This window comes from Rissa tridactyla, chromosome 5 (assembly GCF_028500815.1).
Source record: "Rissa tridactyla isolate bRisTri1 chromosome 5, bRisTri1.patW.cur.20221130, whole genome shotgun sequence".
Taxonomy (NCBI): Eukaryota; Metazoa; Chordata; class Aves; order Charadriiformes; family Laridae; genus Rissa; species Rissa tridactyla.
The window spans coordinates 39037863-39056911 of record NC_071470.1 but is presented as its reverse complement, the minus strand read 5'-3'; the positions used below and the strand labels follow the sequence as shown (position 1 = coordinate 39056911).

Genomic DNA, 19049 nt, shown 5'->3' with positions numbered 1-19049 from the left:
GATGTTTCCATCTCAAGTGTAGCATTTGAGAACTAGTATTGTCTTCAGTGTGTTTGCCCATTCTGTTTCTGAGTCATTAGCAGGTAACATAAACTAGCTTTAGGGAAGTGCTACCCTAATTTGGCTGGAAAGGTTTTGATTCCCCGGCTACCAAGTGTTCATCTTTTTCACTAAGGGGCTATATATGGAGCTTAGCATTTTCTTCATTATGGCTCTATTCTGATAGTGCTAAAAAGCATATTCTTTTCCATGTTACAGCCAGATATTTTCTTTTTTTCTTAAAGTTAGTAGAAGTGGTATAAGGTCCAGTGATGTGCAAAATAACCGACATTCTGGTAGCAGAACTGGCTTCAGGAACTTCTAATTACAGGTTTTCTGTTCTTTCTGGGTAGCTGAGTGTTGGTATAGATAGCTTTCAAGAAGCTGGAGTTCTCTAAATAATCCATTAACTTGATAAATGAGAGTACAGTTTTGAGAGAAGATTGTAACTGGCTGAGAAATAAACACCTGGAATAAAACCTCACATTCACCTAAACTTTGCTATCATACACAAGTATAATGTAGCAGTGGCTGGAGTACTGATTAAAAATGGATGCATTAATTCTAGAAGCACTTTTAAATTGGAATGCAGATAAGTGAGAGGCATTGCTTTTTAATTTTTTTCTTTTACTCAAATCATAATTAGTGCTTAATATGCTTGTCACTAGGCATAACATGCTTGTATTACATTATGCTTTTTGTGCTTCCTGAAAGCTAGACTTTTCAGTTGTTCAGTGCAAAGTTTATACTGCTTTTCTCTATCAGTAACTTATTTCTAATGTTACTTGCAGTCAGCTTAATTTGTGTGGATTTGCCAAGTTTTGAACTGCTTTATAACTATTTTCTAGAAATACAACCTTCTTGCAAGCAATTGATTTCTTACTAGGTATTGAAGTGTGTTATTCTGTTTCTCTGAAACCATATTTAATTTTGTTTTCTTACAGATATACTGATGTTATTGATGTTGTACAGGCTCTGCAAACTCATCCTGACCCAGATGTGAAGTCTTTTTTTGTCATTGGAGCAGTTAATACTTGTGTAGAGCCACTGAGTTGCTATATGGAGCATAGGTATAGTTTAAAGTATTTTTACTAGTTTGAAAATAGATATGTAAGTTTGAGATCACTTTTACAATAATTAGAGATATATGATGGTTAAGTGCCACAGAACTGTCTTAAATCTCATAAAACTGCTGGTTAATCCACCTTGGATGAACTTTGGGGTGCTGTTTAGTTTACAAGGAAGACACTTGGTTTCCCCTAGATATATAAATATATACCGTATTAATAAAAGTTTACCTTGTGGAAGAATAAACAAAGATTATCATTAGCATACTGCTTAAATACATATACTCTGGCTAAGGACTTCGTAAAATCTGAACAGTCAACTGTCCTTTCATGTGCTTTTTAAATCATTTGTTTTTATAATTTTTTTGTGTGAGTATGACTAAAAATTGAGATGTGCATCTCAGTTTGGGTTATTGATTCTGTCACTACTCTTGGATATTAAATGAAGACTTTACAGATGTAAAATACAGAACTTATAGGAAGCAATCTGAAATTTAGTGGAAGAGAATGACAAAGCATGGAAGTAAAAGCATTGCAAGTATTAAAATCTAATATCCTGGGTTACTGCAGAGGCAGGGTGTGGAGGAAACGGTAGCAAAGCCAAGTCACTGACACTTTTAAATAGGGTGGTTTGGTTGCTGTTTCACAGTATGTGTGTGTGCTCCACACTTCAGCAAAAATGCACTAATTTCATAGACCTATCTGTAAAATTGTAATACTTAAATTTTGCAATTATGCCTTGCAGCTGATTTGATAAACGTAAGTTAAAGCAGTTACAATTTTCAGAGTTCTTAGCATTGCTTCTATTTGTGATAAAACTCTGTGCATCACAGCTTAGAGGTGAACCTTGCAATTATTTTATGAAAATGCATTCCTTAAACTTCCTAGCTGTTTTTAAAATGCTAGCCCATATGCTGCTTGTGCTTTGCCCTAGTCAATAAATAGATGTTATTTTACTGCTTCTTTTTGTCTCCATGACAAAGATTGTAAATAAATAATAAAGACTACATAAAATATTGGTGTTTTGGTGCTGGAGTGCTGTTTAAACTTGTTCTTTCCATAACTATAGGAAAGACAAGTTCCACTTCTAGGGTTTTTTTAAACTTACTAATGTGTTACTGGTCATAGAACAGAGTAGTATTTATAGCAGCAGTAGCCTGCAATCCTTTGACTAACATTGTTTGTCTCCTGAAGTGCCGTAGCAATTGAAGGAAGAGGCTTAGCCTATGCTGTAGACTGTGTCTTGCTTTGAAGTTTCTTCTGATAAGAACTTACCGAATAGCCACGTACTGCCAACAACAAATCTTTCACTTGGGAAGCTTAGGCGGTTTCACTGTGAGAATTGAGAAGAGTGATTTTAATGTCTGACTCAAAACTTCTGCAGTCAAGAAAATCAAAACCCTTTCCTGTCTGAGAGTTCATTACTGTAAAGGTCCAGCTCTTTCATGAGCCTTTCATGAGCTCTTCCCTATGTTGATTAGCAAGCCAGGACAGGGGAAGGTAGTTGAACGAGGACCGATAAAGTACTATCTCTGGAGCTTTTGTGTGCATGCTAAAGCTCATGAAAATAATTATCGCTTGTCTGACAGAGTACCAGAAATTGGTATGATATGTACAGAAAGCATTATATACATAAAATCTTTCCACGAAGAGTTACCACCATGTTTGGAAGGTACAATTCTTTAAGGCAAGCTTCAAATTCCTATTGTTTAAATAAGAATTAATGTTGAAGCCTTTCTGACTTCCTAGAATAGAGAATAGATTGTGTGGTGGGAGTTATCTCTTAAATCCATTAAAGAATTAAAACCATCTCCAAAACTAATTTTTGGGAACAAACTTCTGAAAGACATAACCTGTGGGGATGTTCCAGTTACGTGGTTTGAGGAAGGGAAACATGAAAATGGTTTGGATAGTAAGACTCTAACTGTCACTGTCTAAAAGAATGTAAATGCTTTACTTAAATAATAATATCCATTCCTGACTTAACAAACTTTTGGGTTTTTTAGGCTGCTTTTTCCCAAATTCTTGGACCAGTGTTCACAAGGTATGTGTCACTTTTCTTGACTTTGAGCTATACAGACCAAATAGCTGAGCCCTAAGGCCAAATAAATACACTGTAAATGCATGTAGTCAAAGGATCATGATAAACTCTTGGAGTAAGAACCATCTGTGCAGACCAATCTCTGCCTACACTATTAAACATCATAGGCACCTGGAGAAGATGTAAGAATCTAGAGCATGATGCATTCTGGTTGTCCTCATCTGGAGGATGGGTTTCCTAAGACAATGAGTTAAACTGCTTATCTTGAGCTGTTGTAATTCATGCCGTGTTGTTAATTTAGGAGCAAAATGGGTTGGATTTGAGTTCCATCCTCTTTTGGCAAGGCATGAGGAAATGGACCTCTCTTTTCATTTCTGCTGTTTTAGAAACGGAAAAATGAGCTGGTTACGTTGTTCCCCATATTCTCTTCTTAATGCAGTGTGGAGGATCCTTGCAGGTTGGATTTGACGTTGCACCAGACAAAAAAGCTCATTTGCAGAAGAACTGTTTCTTACCTGTATACTTAGTTTTATTCCCTGACCCTGAAATGAATCATTGACTGCATCATCCTTCTTGTCAGTCTTGGAGCTTAGAGCAGGGGTTCTCATAAGTGGGATGTCATTGTTCCTGACCTTTCTTCAAATAGGTTCTTTAAGTTTCAAGAGCAGAAGCAAATTTTACTATAGTACCTTTACAGTTGTTTTTAACTGTTGTATAGATGATTTCACAACATTAAGACCAGTACATAGCATCAGTGGGCCAAGACAGTATCGTACAGGGCGTTGTACAAATCTGAAAACAGAAACTTGCAATGCAAGTATAAGACAAGACAGGTATAGGTATAGGCAAGTAAGAATTAACTAGACTTTTGGGTGGTTACCTTGTCCACGTCGCTATCTTGCAAATCTTGGAAGTGAATAGGGTTAGCCGTTTGCTGCTGCTTTCCAGGTCCCTTCTATTGTGTGGTTTCTGAAAGATTACCCATATGTATTATCAACATGACATCATTTGACAACACGACGTGACACTTTCTGCTTAGAAAGCCACAAGAGTAACAGAAACAGATGAAGATCAAGGAGAACTGATAAAGTCTTGAGCAGAGTGACCAACACTAGCAGTTCTGTTTTATCTCTCCCTTGCATCCTTATTTAAACTTTTTTTTTAAAAAAATCTTGCCTCTGTCTGTGCACTGTAATTTCTTTTTGTCTCACTCCTTACAAATATGCCTCTTTTTATTTCTTGCAGAAACTGTAAGATGACACCTTAGTAGTCTAAGGGCACATTGGCATCTTTTGTGTTGTATATGAAGTTGTTTTACAGATTAAGACAACACCATTGTTAAATATGCCCATTGTACATTTGGGAACAAAGAGGATCCATTATTTTTGTAAAGTTACACGTATTTTTAATCTATCCCTCCTGTTTCTTTGCTACTTCTATTGAACATGCTATTCCCCAGGCTGCAGACTTTTTTCCTTTAGATGAGTGTATAAATAAGGAATTAAGCAAAACTGGGTGGTCTTCAAAATGCAGTAGAAACGAGATGGCAGTGACAATTTAAATGGAAAAGGTCAAAATTATTTGTTACTAAAGCTATGTAAGGATCTTCCAGTTCTCAGCTATTTTTCTTCTGGATTACACTACCTGTCAGCCAGTTCAGATTCATGGATTGTTGCCTGCTAAGCCGGGGCCAGTTTTTGTGGGATGCTGGCACCTACAAGATTTATGCATAGGTGTGCGCTGAGCCAAAGCTTGCAGGTTCCCCGGGCTCAGAGCAGTCTTACTTCCAAGGTTGTGTGGGAGTTTACAAGCAAGGATGACAGCTACTGCCCAAAAGCTGTTCCCCTTAGACAAGCTCAAATGAAGTGGGGAGCAATGGAGAAAGAGTATGGGTGAGGAGCGTGAGACAAGGTTTCTGATTTGCTAGATATTTTATTCCTTAGCTATCTTTCTTCTTAACTTTAAGTTTGCCACCTTAGTCCTTGACAATTACCTATTCTCTCTGAGGCATAGTGCTTCTAACTGTAATATATGCTTTTTAGCATTTATATTTTACAGCTTTTTTATTGTTCTGTGCCAGCTTCACAGAAAGTATAACTATGTTTTTAATTAAACTTGACTTTTAAATCAGTATCAAATTTGGGGACATTAAGAAAAAAAAAAACCCGCTGTGCGTAGTACACCCGCAATGCGGTGGTTGTTGATTAGCTTATTCATACTTTTCATCTTAATTGCAAGATCTACATAATAATTACAAGCATGCGTGTGACTTACTTAAATTTCTAAGCATGCTTGCCATTCTCCCCCCCCACCCCCACCCGCCAAGAGCAACTGTGTCTTGGAGAAAACTTAGATGTTTCTGAAATTGGAGTGGAAACTTCTTGTGGGGGATTAAAAAAAAAAAGAGAAATACTAATGATGGAAATTTGCTTGGGCTATTATTAAAATTCTAGCTTGAAAGGGTCAGTGATGCAAGTAACAGTGATTGGGAGCATATGGTTTAATATAAGTAGACCAGAAACATTTGGTATAGAAATGACTATATAGAAGCCTCTGCAAGGATTAATGTACTTTAAAGACTTCTGTAAAGAACAGGAATTACTGTAGGCAGCAGATCATGGTGTGAGCTTCATTACATATTCTGCTTTAAATAGTGATGAGTTGGGGTCAGGGGAAATTCATCCTAGTTCAGTTGTTCATTGATATTCGAGAGTTTACTGTTCTGTCTTACAGCGTACCTGTAGTTACAGGGAAGTGTCTGAAATGAGCTGCACATCTTGAGCGAAGAGATAGCATTCCCTACACATTCTGGACAATATTGACATCCTAGGGAGTCAGTCTCTTTGAGGAACCGGGCTGAAATTCACTCTGATGTAATGCCTTCTTGATATAATTCAAAAGCAGAAATCCTGTAACACTGAAATCAGTCAGATAAGCGCAATACATCATCTCGCATCTTTTCCTCAATGAGATCCCTTCCAGTGCCCAAGGCTTGACAGCTGCGATCATTCGTGTGTTATTTCTGATTGTCTTCAGAGGCATCTGCAGTAGCAGCAGTTGGTTCTCATTTAACATGAAATTTGTCTTATACCTGGCAAGACAGCACATATAACATGAAGACTGTGTTGTCATCTTCAAATCTTGGAAAGTTTTTGCTTAAGAGTAACCGCTCTTCAGTGAAATTGGCCGCACTAGGTGCGATGTGAAGGGCTATTGCTAAGTTGCTAAGTCTGAAAAAGGAATTGCTTTTCTGGTGACACAGATGAGTCTTTTTGGGAATTGGTGCTTGGGACAAATATCCTATTGTTTTCTCTGTTATCTTTTTTGATGCCTTGTGGGTTCAGACTTGCTGTCTGAATAGCATTTTGAGGTCTTTCTTTAAAAAAACAGACCAAAAAAAAGAAAGAAACCCTTATCTCGTTTTTGGAAGTGGCAACTTTTCAGAGTCCAAAATGCTGATTTTTAGCTGTTTAGCCTATCTTTCTACACATTGAATTTGCCATGAGGCTTTAAACATTAGTATTTTTTATGAAACAAATCCTTCTCAGATTGATTCTTCTATGAATTTACTCTTTTAATTAATTGTTTTTTTTGATTAACCGAGTCTAAATTACTTCTGTTACACGGCCTGTCTAATTGAAAGAAAAACGTCTTGACCCTGGTATAGCTGTGTTTTGGCAAAGCAGGCCTTCTCATTAGTCGAGTCATCTTCAGTGACTGGCGCTGTACTGATAGGCTCATGTTTTTAATTATTCTATTTTGGTAAGACTCTTTTCACTGAATCATAAGAACCCATAGATTACAACATTCTGCCTCTTTCCCCTCAAGCCATTCCAGTGACTGAAAAGGTCTGTCTCCTTCAGGAGGTATCATTCCTGTGTGTCTACAGGTTGTGACAAAATGGGCTTCTGAGCTGCCTGCCCACTAGATACAGTTGCAAAATAAATAGTTAATGATAATTCTGCATTTGGTTACTCCACAGTATTCACGTGTGGTTAGATGGGCTTCTGGGTGTTTGCTGGGCAGGCAAGAGATGAAAGGTTCCTTGCTTGTTTGTTTTTGTTGTTGTTTTTTTTTTTTTTCCTTAGCAACGTTAATGTAGTGAGATGGAAGGAAAATAAGAGAAGAATGGCTGTTATATTACTTAATAGTTTTTTAGTCACTGTTGCATACCTGACTTCTGTAAACTGTCCTGATTTCCTTACACAGGACTCGTGAGTAACGTGGTTTTCACAAGTCATGCTACAGAGCAGAAGCATCCACTGCTTGTGCAACTGCAGAACCTTATCCGAGCAGCAAATCCTGCTGTTTCATTCATCTTGGCAGAAAATGGAGTTGTAACTAGGTAATGTTAATCACTGTCCAGTATTTGTCACTTTTGGCAGATGGGACACATACACTTAGAAACTTGTATTCTTTTGTTTTACTCTGGTACCTTATACAAAGGAGATGCAGATTTTTCTTAATTGCTTCTCATGCAAGAGGTATCTTCCCTTTACATTTATAGTCAAATAGGGATGTGGGAAATGTATGTTTTTGTTTGCAGAGTATGACTTATGTTACTGTTATTGTCATACTAAGGGAAAAATACACTTAATTTTACTGTGACTGACATTCTGGTTTATGTAAGAAGCATACAGATAGTAGCCATTTTATTGAATTTATAAAATTAAAAATCTTTATCTCTTTATAGGAATGAGGATATTGAATTAATTCTCTCAGAAAGCAGTTTCTCAAATCCTCAGATGATGAGAGCTCGATATTTAATGTATCCTGGCTGGTAAGTATCTAGACTGAGAAATATTAAAACTATTTTTCTAATTAACTTGAAGATTAAAAAGTCTCAGTAACTTAATTTATATTTTTTTTTTCAAGACTACTCATTTGGAACAGGCAATAGCTTTGTAAATCATTTTTAAGAGAGCTGATGAGTATTCTTAGTAGATACACGATAGCTGCCCTTTTATGGGGAAAAGGCTCCTTTCTGGACACCATTTAAATCAATCGGAAAGATTACTGTTGCTTTTCAGAAGAATAGAAAAAAAACCCTCTGGGAATAAGCTGGGAAGGATTGGGATGGGTGAGGTCAATAACGAGTAGAGTAATTTCATTCTGACAGCTATTCAGCCTTACTGGAATGAACTTGCTCTGTCAGTCTAGCTATTAGCGGAACAATTATTCATAAAACCCAGCAACCTTATTGACAGTCTTGGCAGAGGCTAAGGGCACAATAATACATGGCACCAAGCTTTCCACTTAATACTAAGGGATATTTTTCATGGTTCAGAGTTCTTTACACATCTTGTTGCAGTTATCTGTGCTGCACCTATTTGGCAGAAAATGTAAACCTGTCAGCCATTGTAACTCCTGGCTGACTGTTTTCTAGTTACATTTATGGTGTTGGAAGCACGATTTATTTGCCATACCCTGCCAGTCCTGTACGTGTGTATATCTTTCTATTCACAATTCTTGCTCTAAATTGGACGCAAGTAGAGCTCTTAAAGTAAACTGGCACAAAGCTTGGGATGTCAGAGCTGCTTGTAGGTTGCGTGGAGCTAAAAGAAGAGAGAGAAGGCGGGAAGAGAAATATTAAAAACTTTTGGGCAACTGTTGAACTACTTCATGATAGTATGCAAGGATAGTATATAGTTCGTATGTAAGAAAAAAATAATTGTGGCAGGAAGAACAGCAAAAGAAACCCTGAGCATTTTTAACAATCTAATACTGTTAATATCACGTTTTCATGGATGTCTTGGAGAAGAAAGCTTAGTACCTGTGGTGAAATAATAGATGTTCCTTTTAAGAAATCTGTTAGATGGAAAGCGCAAGTCTGTGTTTCATGTAAGTTGAAGCTGGTTTTTGTTTTTGTCTTAAGGTATGAAGGTAAATATGGAGCTGGGTCTGTCTTCCCTCCAATGGTTCAGATCTGTGTATGGTTTAATCGTCCTCTAGAAAAAACACGATTTGTGACCAAATGTAAAGGTACAAATGAACTTTGACTGACTTGATTTAAATCCAAGTTTGAAATACTGAAAAATAGAGGGGAAGGCAGGCACTGGTATAACACACTGATGAAGTAAACTTTTAGTTGAAAATTCAGCTTTCCTTTCTTAAAGGACAGTAAATTGTTGTCTTTAGTGTCTGCTCTGAAAAACTGATCCATGATCTTGTTCAGATGAAAATCTAATGTGATTTTTGGTTTCTAGAGACTGAGACACTTATCTACATATGTTTGCTTTTTATTTTATGTTTTGTTTTATTTAGTAGTGTCGAAATGCAGTTTATAAGTGACCATCAGCTTCTACTTTTTATGCCAAATAATTATTTGTAGTTAGTAGAAAATAGGTTCAACTCTGTGTTAGGCTACTAGAGTAGCTATATAATCATGCCTTTCCTTCTTTCCTTAGCAAAACAGTGTTAAGGAGCACCATTTTACTTTCCACACACACTGTAAGCGTTCATTATGACAAACACATGTTATTTCCCCCCATAGCAAAGAAATGAGAACATATAGAAATGTTACGTAGTGGGGCTCTGGGGGACACTGCAGCATTTTCCCCTGAAGCACTAGGATGTGGATTAGAGACCTGTAGCATAGGTCTGACCAGAAGCGACACCAAGGATAAGAACAAGATGTGAAATAATATGTTTGTCTTCTATTTCAAACAGCGATTAAGTCATTGCTCAAGCCAAGTCCTTTTTCTGGAAACATTTATCACATCATGGGCAAAGTTAAGTTTTCAGGTAAGTGCAAATTACTACTTATGCGTTGTCTTCTGATTCTGTTGCATGTATACGTATTTGAAATCTTTGTGTACTCTATTCTGTCTACACCAGTGTGTTGATGTTAAATTAGATTAGCAATTATCAAGATGTGTTCTTCTTCCATCTTCTCGTTGTTAGATTCTGATAAAGTGATTGAAGTCTGTCACAACACATCATCTAATTCACTAAGCCTTGTGCCTGTTCAGGAGGGGCCAACTCCTCCTGATTCAAGAAGCGATAACAGAGATTGCAGTAGTCAACAGGAGTGCTTCCTTGTGTTCATTGGCTGCTCTCTTAAGGAAGAAGATATAAAAGACTGGCTCCGAGAAACTGCAAAGCAGGTTTGTGGGCATGTTTACTTCTGTTCAGTGTGATCTGTTTGGCATTTCTTAACAACAAAAGGAGGAATCAAAGTGTCTTGATGAAACTTTTTAATATCTCTTTCTCTTCTACCAAGGTATTAGCATTCCAGGGTGTAACTGTGCTCCAGACAGAGGACTAACAGTTTGCAAATGTGTATTGTAATTTGTTTATTGTTTTAATATCTGCTACAGTGTATTTGTGGATTGATCTACTTTTGAACGTTTGAGCACAAATGGATTACATCCAGAATAAACACAATATGATTTAGCTGAGATGTGATTGCCAAAAGCTGAAGTGTAGTATGAAATAAATCTTATTGAGGTACCTGAATGCTGCAAAGCTGAAAACTGTTTTGATTCACTAAATTAAACCTCCTTGGAAGTAGTCCACTGAAATGGAGGGTGTAGTTTTTTTCACCTTGTCTTACTTAATTTGTCAAGTGTGCAGCTATGTAAGACTTCATGTATTTCTGTATGGCTAATGTACCTATGCAATAGAAGTTGGAGTAGGGAAGAGGAAATATGCACATCATAAGCCCAGAAGGCACATTTTGCAGTTGTGATTTCTTGCTAACTTCACAGTGACTGGCATGACTTGACCAGAATGAGATGGTTTGCTGCTACACAACAAAGCAATAGCAGCAGGTATTACTTTTGCCAGGCTGCACATTAAGGTCTTTGGAAGTGAGTCTTGAGGTTTGATTCAGAAATATACATGGACAGAAACTGTTCAACCATATGAATTGCGTATTTTAGCACTCTAGTTGGAACCTGAGCCTATAGTTCCAACTGTGCCCTTTCGTGATGCCCATTTTGGAACATTAGTTAGTTAAAAATACTCATGGTTACTTCTTTATGGCTTAGGATTTGCATAGTATCTCTAAAAAGTTGTGTAGGAAGGGAAAAAAGTTTCCTGCAGACCAGTGTTGGAGCTGTTCCTAAATATCTTCAGGTTCTCACCTTTGCTCTATCAGGTTGTGTTACTTCAGGGAAATATACATTTTCTGTGATGATATCACATGGGTAATATATGGAGACAAATGCTTTTGATGTGTAAGAAAGCACTCTAGGGAATGCTGTTTTAATTTTATGAAAAGTTGGAACTTTAATGCTATCTCAAGTGTGAAGTGCTTCCTCTTTGAGGAGTTCAAGAGTACACAGTCTTTGTACAGTCTCACTAGTCATGGCTAATTTAGGGTTTCAGATAGTTCTAAGAGTTGCTGCATGAAAGAAAACTAAATTGTTTTTCTGTTCCTGTGCCAGTTTTCTTTGTTTTTGTAGTAGAGCTGTATATAAATGGTGTTATTTAAAATACTTCTAGAATTTGTCATTTCTAACAGTGCTTTATGTGAGATCACTTAATTTTTACTGTTGTTTTCAGAACATAGTTGTTGAGTGCCTTGATATAATCGAATAATTCTGTCTAGAAACTGATTTTTAAAATTCACACTTTTAAAAGGAGTATTTCTGGGCTGGGCTTGAGCATGATCGCATGTGATCATAGATTTTGCTACTGTTATCCACATTTTCAGGAAAGAACTTAGTTTTCTGTTCAGTGGTTTTGTTTGTTTTTCTTAACTAAACTGTAGTATCACATTGTCACTCAGTAGGTATATAACTGGGGTCTAATTCTTAATACAGAAACCTCAGAGGAAAGCCCTGAAAACCAGAGGAATGCTAACCCTTCAGGAAATAAAAAACATTCATGTAAGTAGAAGCAATTAATGGCAAGCCTTGCTTTTGGCTGATTTTCTTAAATATCCATTTGTATGATAGAGCACCTCCCATACTTGCCATAACAAGTGTGCTAAGCACTAAATTATTGCGGCACTTACTGTCCTTTTATATACACCAAATATAAGTGAGGCTGTCCAGGAGGGATTTGAGAGATGAATCTTGGTGTTATGTCAGGGCTTCAAGTTACCCCCTAAAAGTATGGGGAGGTGTAGGGTATTGCATACAATTTTGGTTACTGTAATAGTCCTTCCCCATATTTTCTCTCTGTTCTGTGCTGTGCAGGTTGCCACATGCAAATTAGGATCCCAAATGCCTAATCCTGCCCTCATCAACTACCTTGAGGTTGTAGGTGCTATCTCTAAAGTTGGGCTCTTAAGAGTTTGGCACGGCTATGGTTAGTGTCACTGTACCTAACTCCCCTAGTCCATATGGATGTCATTTGTCATACTGCTTTTTCAGAGCGCTGCTTTATAGCCAGGAGCCACACCTTCCTCCCTGGCTATTAAGTTCATCAGAAGGAATTTTTCTTTTATCTATTTAAGTTTGTTAGGACTGTCTCTAAGCAGTTTTGAGTTTTAAGTGTTTAATGTACGGTATATTCTTTCCTAATGTAGGTGAAACGCCACTTGGATCCACTTCCAGCTGGTTATTTTTACAACGGGACGCAATTTGTGAATTTTTTTGGTGACAAAATGGATTACCATCCACGTATCCTTTAAAAAGTGTGGGGTTTTGGTGAAGGTTTTAAGTAGGCAACAGGCTTTGTAAATCAGAACTGTAGGCTGTCAAAACACATGATATGGTGAAGAGCTGGTTTGATTTGCAGGTGATGGTACGAAGTGAAAAGTTTTGTTCCTTAAATCTGAGCGTGGCCACTTGCCATTTAAAGCTTACTGTTAAAACGCTTTTTCAGAGATATGATCTGAGAAGCAGAATAGAACCAACGTAACAATGCCCAAACTGTATATGAGCTCATGCAGAGAATAATTTATGGACCTCAGCTTGTCAAAGAAATATTTTTCAAATCAAATAGTGCTTTAATATTGCTGAATGCCTGGTCGTGACTGATAAAACTTCCAAAAGAATATAACTTTCCATGCACGCGCATGCATGCATATACTCAAGTAAAACCAATCAGGGTTGTTTCAGGTTTTACTACAGTATCCTTTTTTCTGCCACATATTTTGCAGTGAAGCTGGTGTTAAATGATTGCTCTCATTTTGTAACTCAATATGAGAAAAACCTTGTTGGATGCAATACAGTAATATGAACAGGGTGTTCAGAATTAGGTGTGGAGATGCATTTTTTTGTCATCGCTTTTTAAACTCACTTAAGGAAGTAAAACCTTATTTTCAAACTACTTCAGCTTAGCAAGCAGTTTGATTTACTATCATTGTGGCATACACACATTTGTAGATGAACTGTCCTCGTGGTCTTGTTTGGTGACAGTTTGCAGTACATGAACTACAGCTGGAGCAGGGTCCTTCCGATTTTCCAGAAATTCTTTCTATTTTTTTTTAATTTAAACCTGGTCATATTTTTGTCTTTGGCAAGAAATGCCAGAGTAATACTAATGTTCCAGTGTATTCCTATTCTAACCTTCTATTGCTTTTGTCTTTGTTTTATTACTGAAATTTCAAATTTGGTATTATATTCCCAGTTTACTTTTCACTTGAACCTCGACAAACTTTACAAAAATCCAAGTGGGTTCTGTGATTCTCTTTTGGAATAAGAACATACCGTTATTTTCTATGCCCTGTGGGACAACTTTAAAATTTTAAATCAGCAGACTTCTGTCTGCAGGGTAAGCTCCTAGTTAGGGTATAATGACAGAAAATAGCCTAACAACGAACTCGGGACTCAACATTCACGGGACCTTTACTCCACCACCATCTTGGTGTTTGACAATAAAATATGCAGGCACTGGTTAACCACTTCTGGATGATTTGAATTTTGAGCAGAGTTTTTTAGATTTCCACTTAACCAAAATAGCTCTAAACATCTGCAAACCTGCTGTAGTTTTGCTGTTCCTATGTTCTTCCTCTTGATTGGGAAATGTCTATTGTGCAAATCCTATATTCCCCAATAATAGAGAGTAGTTGTGGTTAGGTCTGGCTGCGGGACTTCCGGAAGGTAATATATTGAATTTCTGGTTTTAGTAAGTGTCCTCGAACTGTCACATCCTTCAAAAAACCTGTTATGTTCTTTTCTAATGGACACTATTTGCAACAAATGTTTTTCCTTAGTGTTTCAAAATCAGTAATGGACCAATTCATGAATGATTACTTGGAAGAAGCCAACAGGGAAATAGAGAAGTACAACAGAGAATTAGAAGAACAAGAGTATCATGATCTCTTTGAGCAGAAGACATAAGCATGTGCGTTCTGTGCATTTCTGAATCGCCTACTGTCAGTAACCAAAAATGCTGTTGTCCTTGCTGGTTAACTAGAAAATTAAGTGAAATGTCAGTTTTCAGCACTCCTTGTAAGACTAAGAGATCATTCCTGTGAGGTTGGCATTTTAATATGGTAACTGCTTAGCTGTTTGTACTGTCAGGTTTGCTTCCACTTCACCTTAATTCCAGACTGTAAAAAGCATCACCTGGAATCTCTGGCTAGTAGTGGAAAACTTGTTTAAAAGAAGAAAAGAAGCAAAACTGTATTTCCTAGTAGGTCAGAATGTAATCACGGAAGTGGTCTGTCGTGCAGATAATCAAACTTCTTTAATCTCTGGGTGTCCCTTGAAACTTGTTGCACAGGAGCATTGATGAGCAGCAGTATATGTCAGCATGTGGGATTGGGGGATGTTCCTAAAGCGAGAAATGGGGGAACATCTGAAAAAACTCGGAAGAGTACCTAATCCCACAGCTGTTTGGGTGTTCCCAAAGCGAGAAATGGGGGAACATTTAAAAAAAATTCAAGCGAGTACCTAATCCTATATCTATTGGGGTGTTCCCAAAGCGAGAAATGGGGGAACATTTAAAAAAAACTCTGGAGAGTACCTAATCCTTTATTTGTTAGGGCGTTCCCAAAGCGAGAAATGGGGGAACAATTAAAGAACTTGGAAGAGTACCTAATCCTTTCTCTGTTAGGATGTTCCCAAAGCGAGAAATGGGGGAACAATTAAAAAACTCGCAAGAGTAATCCCCCAGCTGTTAGGGTGTTCCCAAAGCGAGAAATGGGGGAACACTTAGGCATCTGCATTTTTCTGAGGGGACAGCGTGTCTCATAATCTCTGCACAGTTTGAATCTGCCGTTGAAATTTTGACTTTTCTAAAGAAAAGGGTGAAACGATAAGTGGAGATAATCTTGCTTTTTTCTTGGTGTTATTGGTGTTCTGGAAAATATGACATGAATGGCAGTAATCTGCAACTTGCTGCTGTTTAGAAGATTATCTCTGAAGGATTCTTATTTCAGTACTAAAAACGAAGCAAAGCAAGAGAAGAGGGAGATTCTTTAGATAAAGAATTCCTTTTCATGAAGATGACTTATTTCCAAAGGTAAAAAAATATCAAAAACTATACTTGAAATATGAAAGAACTTGTTTGTGAAGCTTTCAAAAGAATTTGCACGCCATAACATTTCACTAACTTAATACACCAGGTTTTAAGTACTGGCAACAAAACCTTTATAGTTACTAAATTATATTGTAAGAGGAGTACTGGCAACTTGTCCTCTAACTTAATTTAGTACAATTTTATGTAAGACATCATAGATCACTGACTGAAGGATTATAAGGTACCCTAGCATCTACTTAAGGGTAATTATTGAAGCTTATTTGAATAAGCAGATTATTGTAACATGCTGTGTGTTCAGAATTTAATCAAGTGAAAACAGTCTAGGAGAATATTTTTATTTTCATATTCCTTTGCCTTAGGAACAGCTCAATCTTCCAATATAACTGCAACTTTTCTTTTTGGGCAGATGTATGTAATGCAGTAAGAAACGGAGTGAATAATTTTTTACAGTACACTCGAAACATTACAACATGTCCACACAGTCTGTTTCTGTGGCAAGAAAATGAGATTTAACTCCTGCCGTCAAACCTAAGGCTAGATACAGTTTTATGCCTTACTTAAGAAATATATTTTTTACCTTTGGAATCTGAAACGGCTGAAATTACAAAAAGCCTGTCAAAAACTGAAACACCTTTTGGGTAGGCTTTCAGTGCACATTGCTACTAGCTGTCTCGGTGCCTGTGCTGTGGTGATTATACAGTGCAGAGGTAGAATTCCAGGTGCTGCAGATTGGGATAGAGATGTTGATAAGGTTTCGTTACTAGCTTTCCTACTAGATTTCAAAAAGCTGTCTGAATTTAAGAAACACTTTATTTTATTTTTTTTTGCACACCACGAGACTTTATAAACTTTATAAACTACTTGTATCCTGGTGAAGTACAATAAAAGCCAGCGATTAGTTTGTGTTGCTAGGCTTTCTGGGGTAACCCGTATTACAGGTATAGAGCATCGTGATAAGGCTCGTGAGTTTATCTATGCATGGCTATACTTTAGTCTTAATATGCTGTAGTGCCTGGTAGAATAAACGTAGCTAGCAGTGGACTTGGGGCGGGGGGGCTAGCGGGTGTTTACAAACTAGGTACAGTTGGTTGCATGAAACTATTTATCAGACCAGGATTATTAGAGTACAAAATTCTGGTCGTAACACTGCAATACAAAGGGGCATTAGAAAATTCTTAAAAAAATTATAGTTCCTTGCCAATAAGCTTAGTGTAAACCCAGTGTGCTCCTTTTCAGTACAAGTTATCTAATCTGCAAAGCCATATTTCTAGAATAGTGGTATGACTATGTAATGTCAGAAGAAATACCAGGGGTTGGGACAGCAGGCATGTCCTTCATGCTTTGTCTCAACTCGTGAGTCAATAACAGAGTAGGTTTAAGTGCAATTGAACGATAGATGAAGATACTGTAGCTTATTTTGCTCTGCTGAACTCTTTTTAAGAACTCCAATTTGTGCAGCTCTCGAAAATCAACTGTTGATGGGGCCAATTCATCTGGGCTTGGTGTAGCGAGCTGTAATTACAAGTGAGATGCCCCGTGAACAAAAAGGAAATAAGTATTCAAAATTGGCATGCTACTGTGCAAATTGAGCTGTTCCTTAAAAACTGAAGCAGAAGAGCTCAGAACAAAGGCCTAGTATACTTATATACTGTACTGCATGCTATATGGTAATAGCTGTGTATTATAAAGACCTTTCACCATACTGGTACTATTTCAATATTTTGGTATTGAAATAATTTGATTACCTCAATTTTTTTTTTATTTTTTAACTGTGACTTTAAAACAGAAAAAATACCGAAATAGTGAAACTGTGACAATGGTATCCTTTAAACATAGTAGTGCCTTGCAGATGACATCATTTATTCACGAAGCATAAAATAAATGGATGTCATGGGTTGTATTGCTTGCACCCTCTTTTTTTTAAAGGAAAAACGGTTTTGGTGAAAGGACTTAAAATTAACCTAGTGAAGAATATTAGCACAAATGGTTAAACTGTTTAAAAGAAAACTCTTTGAGGACTAAAATGTGTAAATGCCTGATGCTGCTGATAGTTTAATATCGGTTGCTAATTATTTTGGAGTTACTTCTAACAATCAGCAGCACTTTTTTTAGAAGAAGAACATAACTTTTGTACTCTGGTCAGAGATGTTTATACTGTATCAAACCCCCTCTGTAGGGTAATCTGGTTTCCTCACTCTTTTGAAGTTGAGGTAAGGATTGAGATACTTCTAAGGGTCTAGTTTTGAAAATTTTTTTAGCTACTGTAAAACTGAAAAAAAAAAAAAAGCACCATTTCTAAACCACAAATGTTTGGATACAGAAAAAGTGCCATTACACTGTTCCTCTGTCTCTTACTGTATTTTGAAAATTGGTAACAGTAACTTTGTGTCCAGGCATTTCTGATGTTGTGAAGAAGTGCTGAGAGTCCTCAAGGGGTTTACATGCTTTGCTGACCTTCATGTTAGCGGCTTGTGGTGGTGTTTTTTTTTTTTTTCCCCCTCACTGAGAATGAGTGTGATCAGAAGTTACTGAAGTTATAGGGAGAAAAATGTGATAAACTTAGGAGAGGAACGTTTGCAACTTGAACTGCGCTGCAATCTCTGAGTATTTTATATTAAGCTGTGCAATTTGGTATTAGTCCAGTTTTACACTTTACAATTAACAAAAGTGATTGCAGCGAGCATTTAAGTTGCACGTAAAAGTTCCCTAATAAGTTTTTTATTATTGTTATTTTTTAATTGAAACTTTTCTGAATTTGCACAGATTTAAGCTCTGGAATACTTTGGTATTCTTAAAAGGGAAAAATTGTAACTAGTATAGTGAATTGTAAACTGTGAGTTGTTAGAACCACGTTGTTGATCTAATTTTAGATTGTTTAAAAATGTACCTCAGAAAGCTAGTGAGAAATTGCTTCATTTTTACACAACAGTCAGATACTAATGTAACACTTCTCACTTTACAATGTGCCAAAATTCACTTTTATACTAGTTCTCAATGCTTTAATATTTGCAACTTTAAGTTAAAAACTTGTATTTACAAACACTACTGTAACTTCAGTTAAACTGAATTGTGTGATTGAAGCTTTTTGCCTATTGTATTTATTACACAACTTGATTCAGTAAATATAAAATTACCTTTCCATTTATTTTTATATTGTTTTACATGTTTATACCTGCAGTTTGTGTGACTTTTACACCTGTAACTCGGATGTGATGGAAAGAACCAATAAACAGTGTCCATCTGCCATCTGTCTTTGGCTTCTTTAATAAACTATTTCCTAACTTAATTTTTTAAGCTTTGAGCGGTTTTCTTTTAAAATCTGTCAGTTTTCTAAACTGGCAGAAAGGTGACTCATTTATATGCAAACTAAAATGTAAAGACTGAAGGGATTTTTTTAAGCTGCTATTTTACGTTTAGACCTTCTTGCTTGGGCTTCTAATTGGGTAGAATTTGAAACTAGTTGTTGGATGAAGGATATTAATCAGCTTCCTGCCTGCTTTCTCTGTCTTTCAGCAACTGTA

The 19049-nt window shown here is 36.8% G+C and overlaps 1 protein-coding gene across 1 annotated transcript in view; it reads left to right on the top strand.

The window, feature by feature from the left end:
• Positions 1-18814, top strand: part of DNAAF9 (dynein axonemal assembly factor 9) — a 78278-nt gene extending 59464 nt beyond the window's left edge. The window contains exons 28-37 of the mRNA XM_054202775.1: positions 984-1109; positions 3113-3150; positions 7357-7492; positions 7841-7927; positions 9023-9129; positions 9817-9891; positions 10051-10253; positions 11916-11981; positions 12626-12719; positions 14272-18814. Of these exons, the coding sequence (XP_054058750.1) occupies positions 984-1109; positions 3113-3150; positions 7357-7492; positions 7841-7927; positions 9023-9129; positions 9817-9891; positions 10051-10253; positions 11916-11981; positions 12626-12719; positions 14272-14384 (1045 nt within the window). The 3' untranslated portion in view covers positions 14385-18814. The remainder of the gene's footprint in view (positions 1-983; positions 1110-3112; positions 3151-7356; positions 7493-7840; positions 7928-9022; positions 9130-9816; positions 9892-10050; positions 10254-11915; positions 11982-12625; positions 12720-14271) is intronic.
• Positions 18815-19049: the final 235 nt, after the last annotated feature.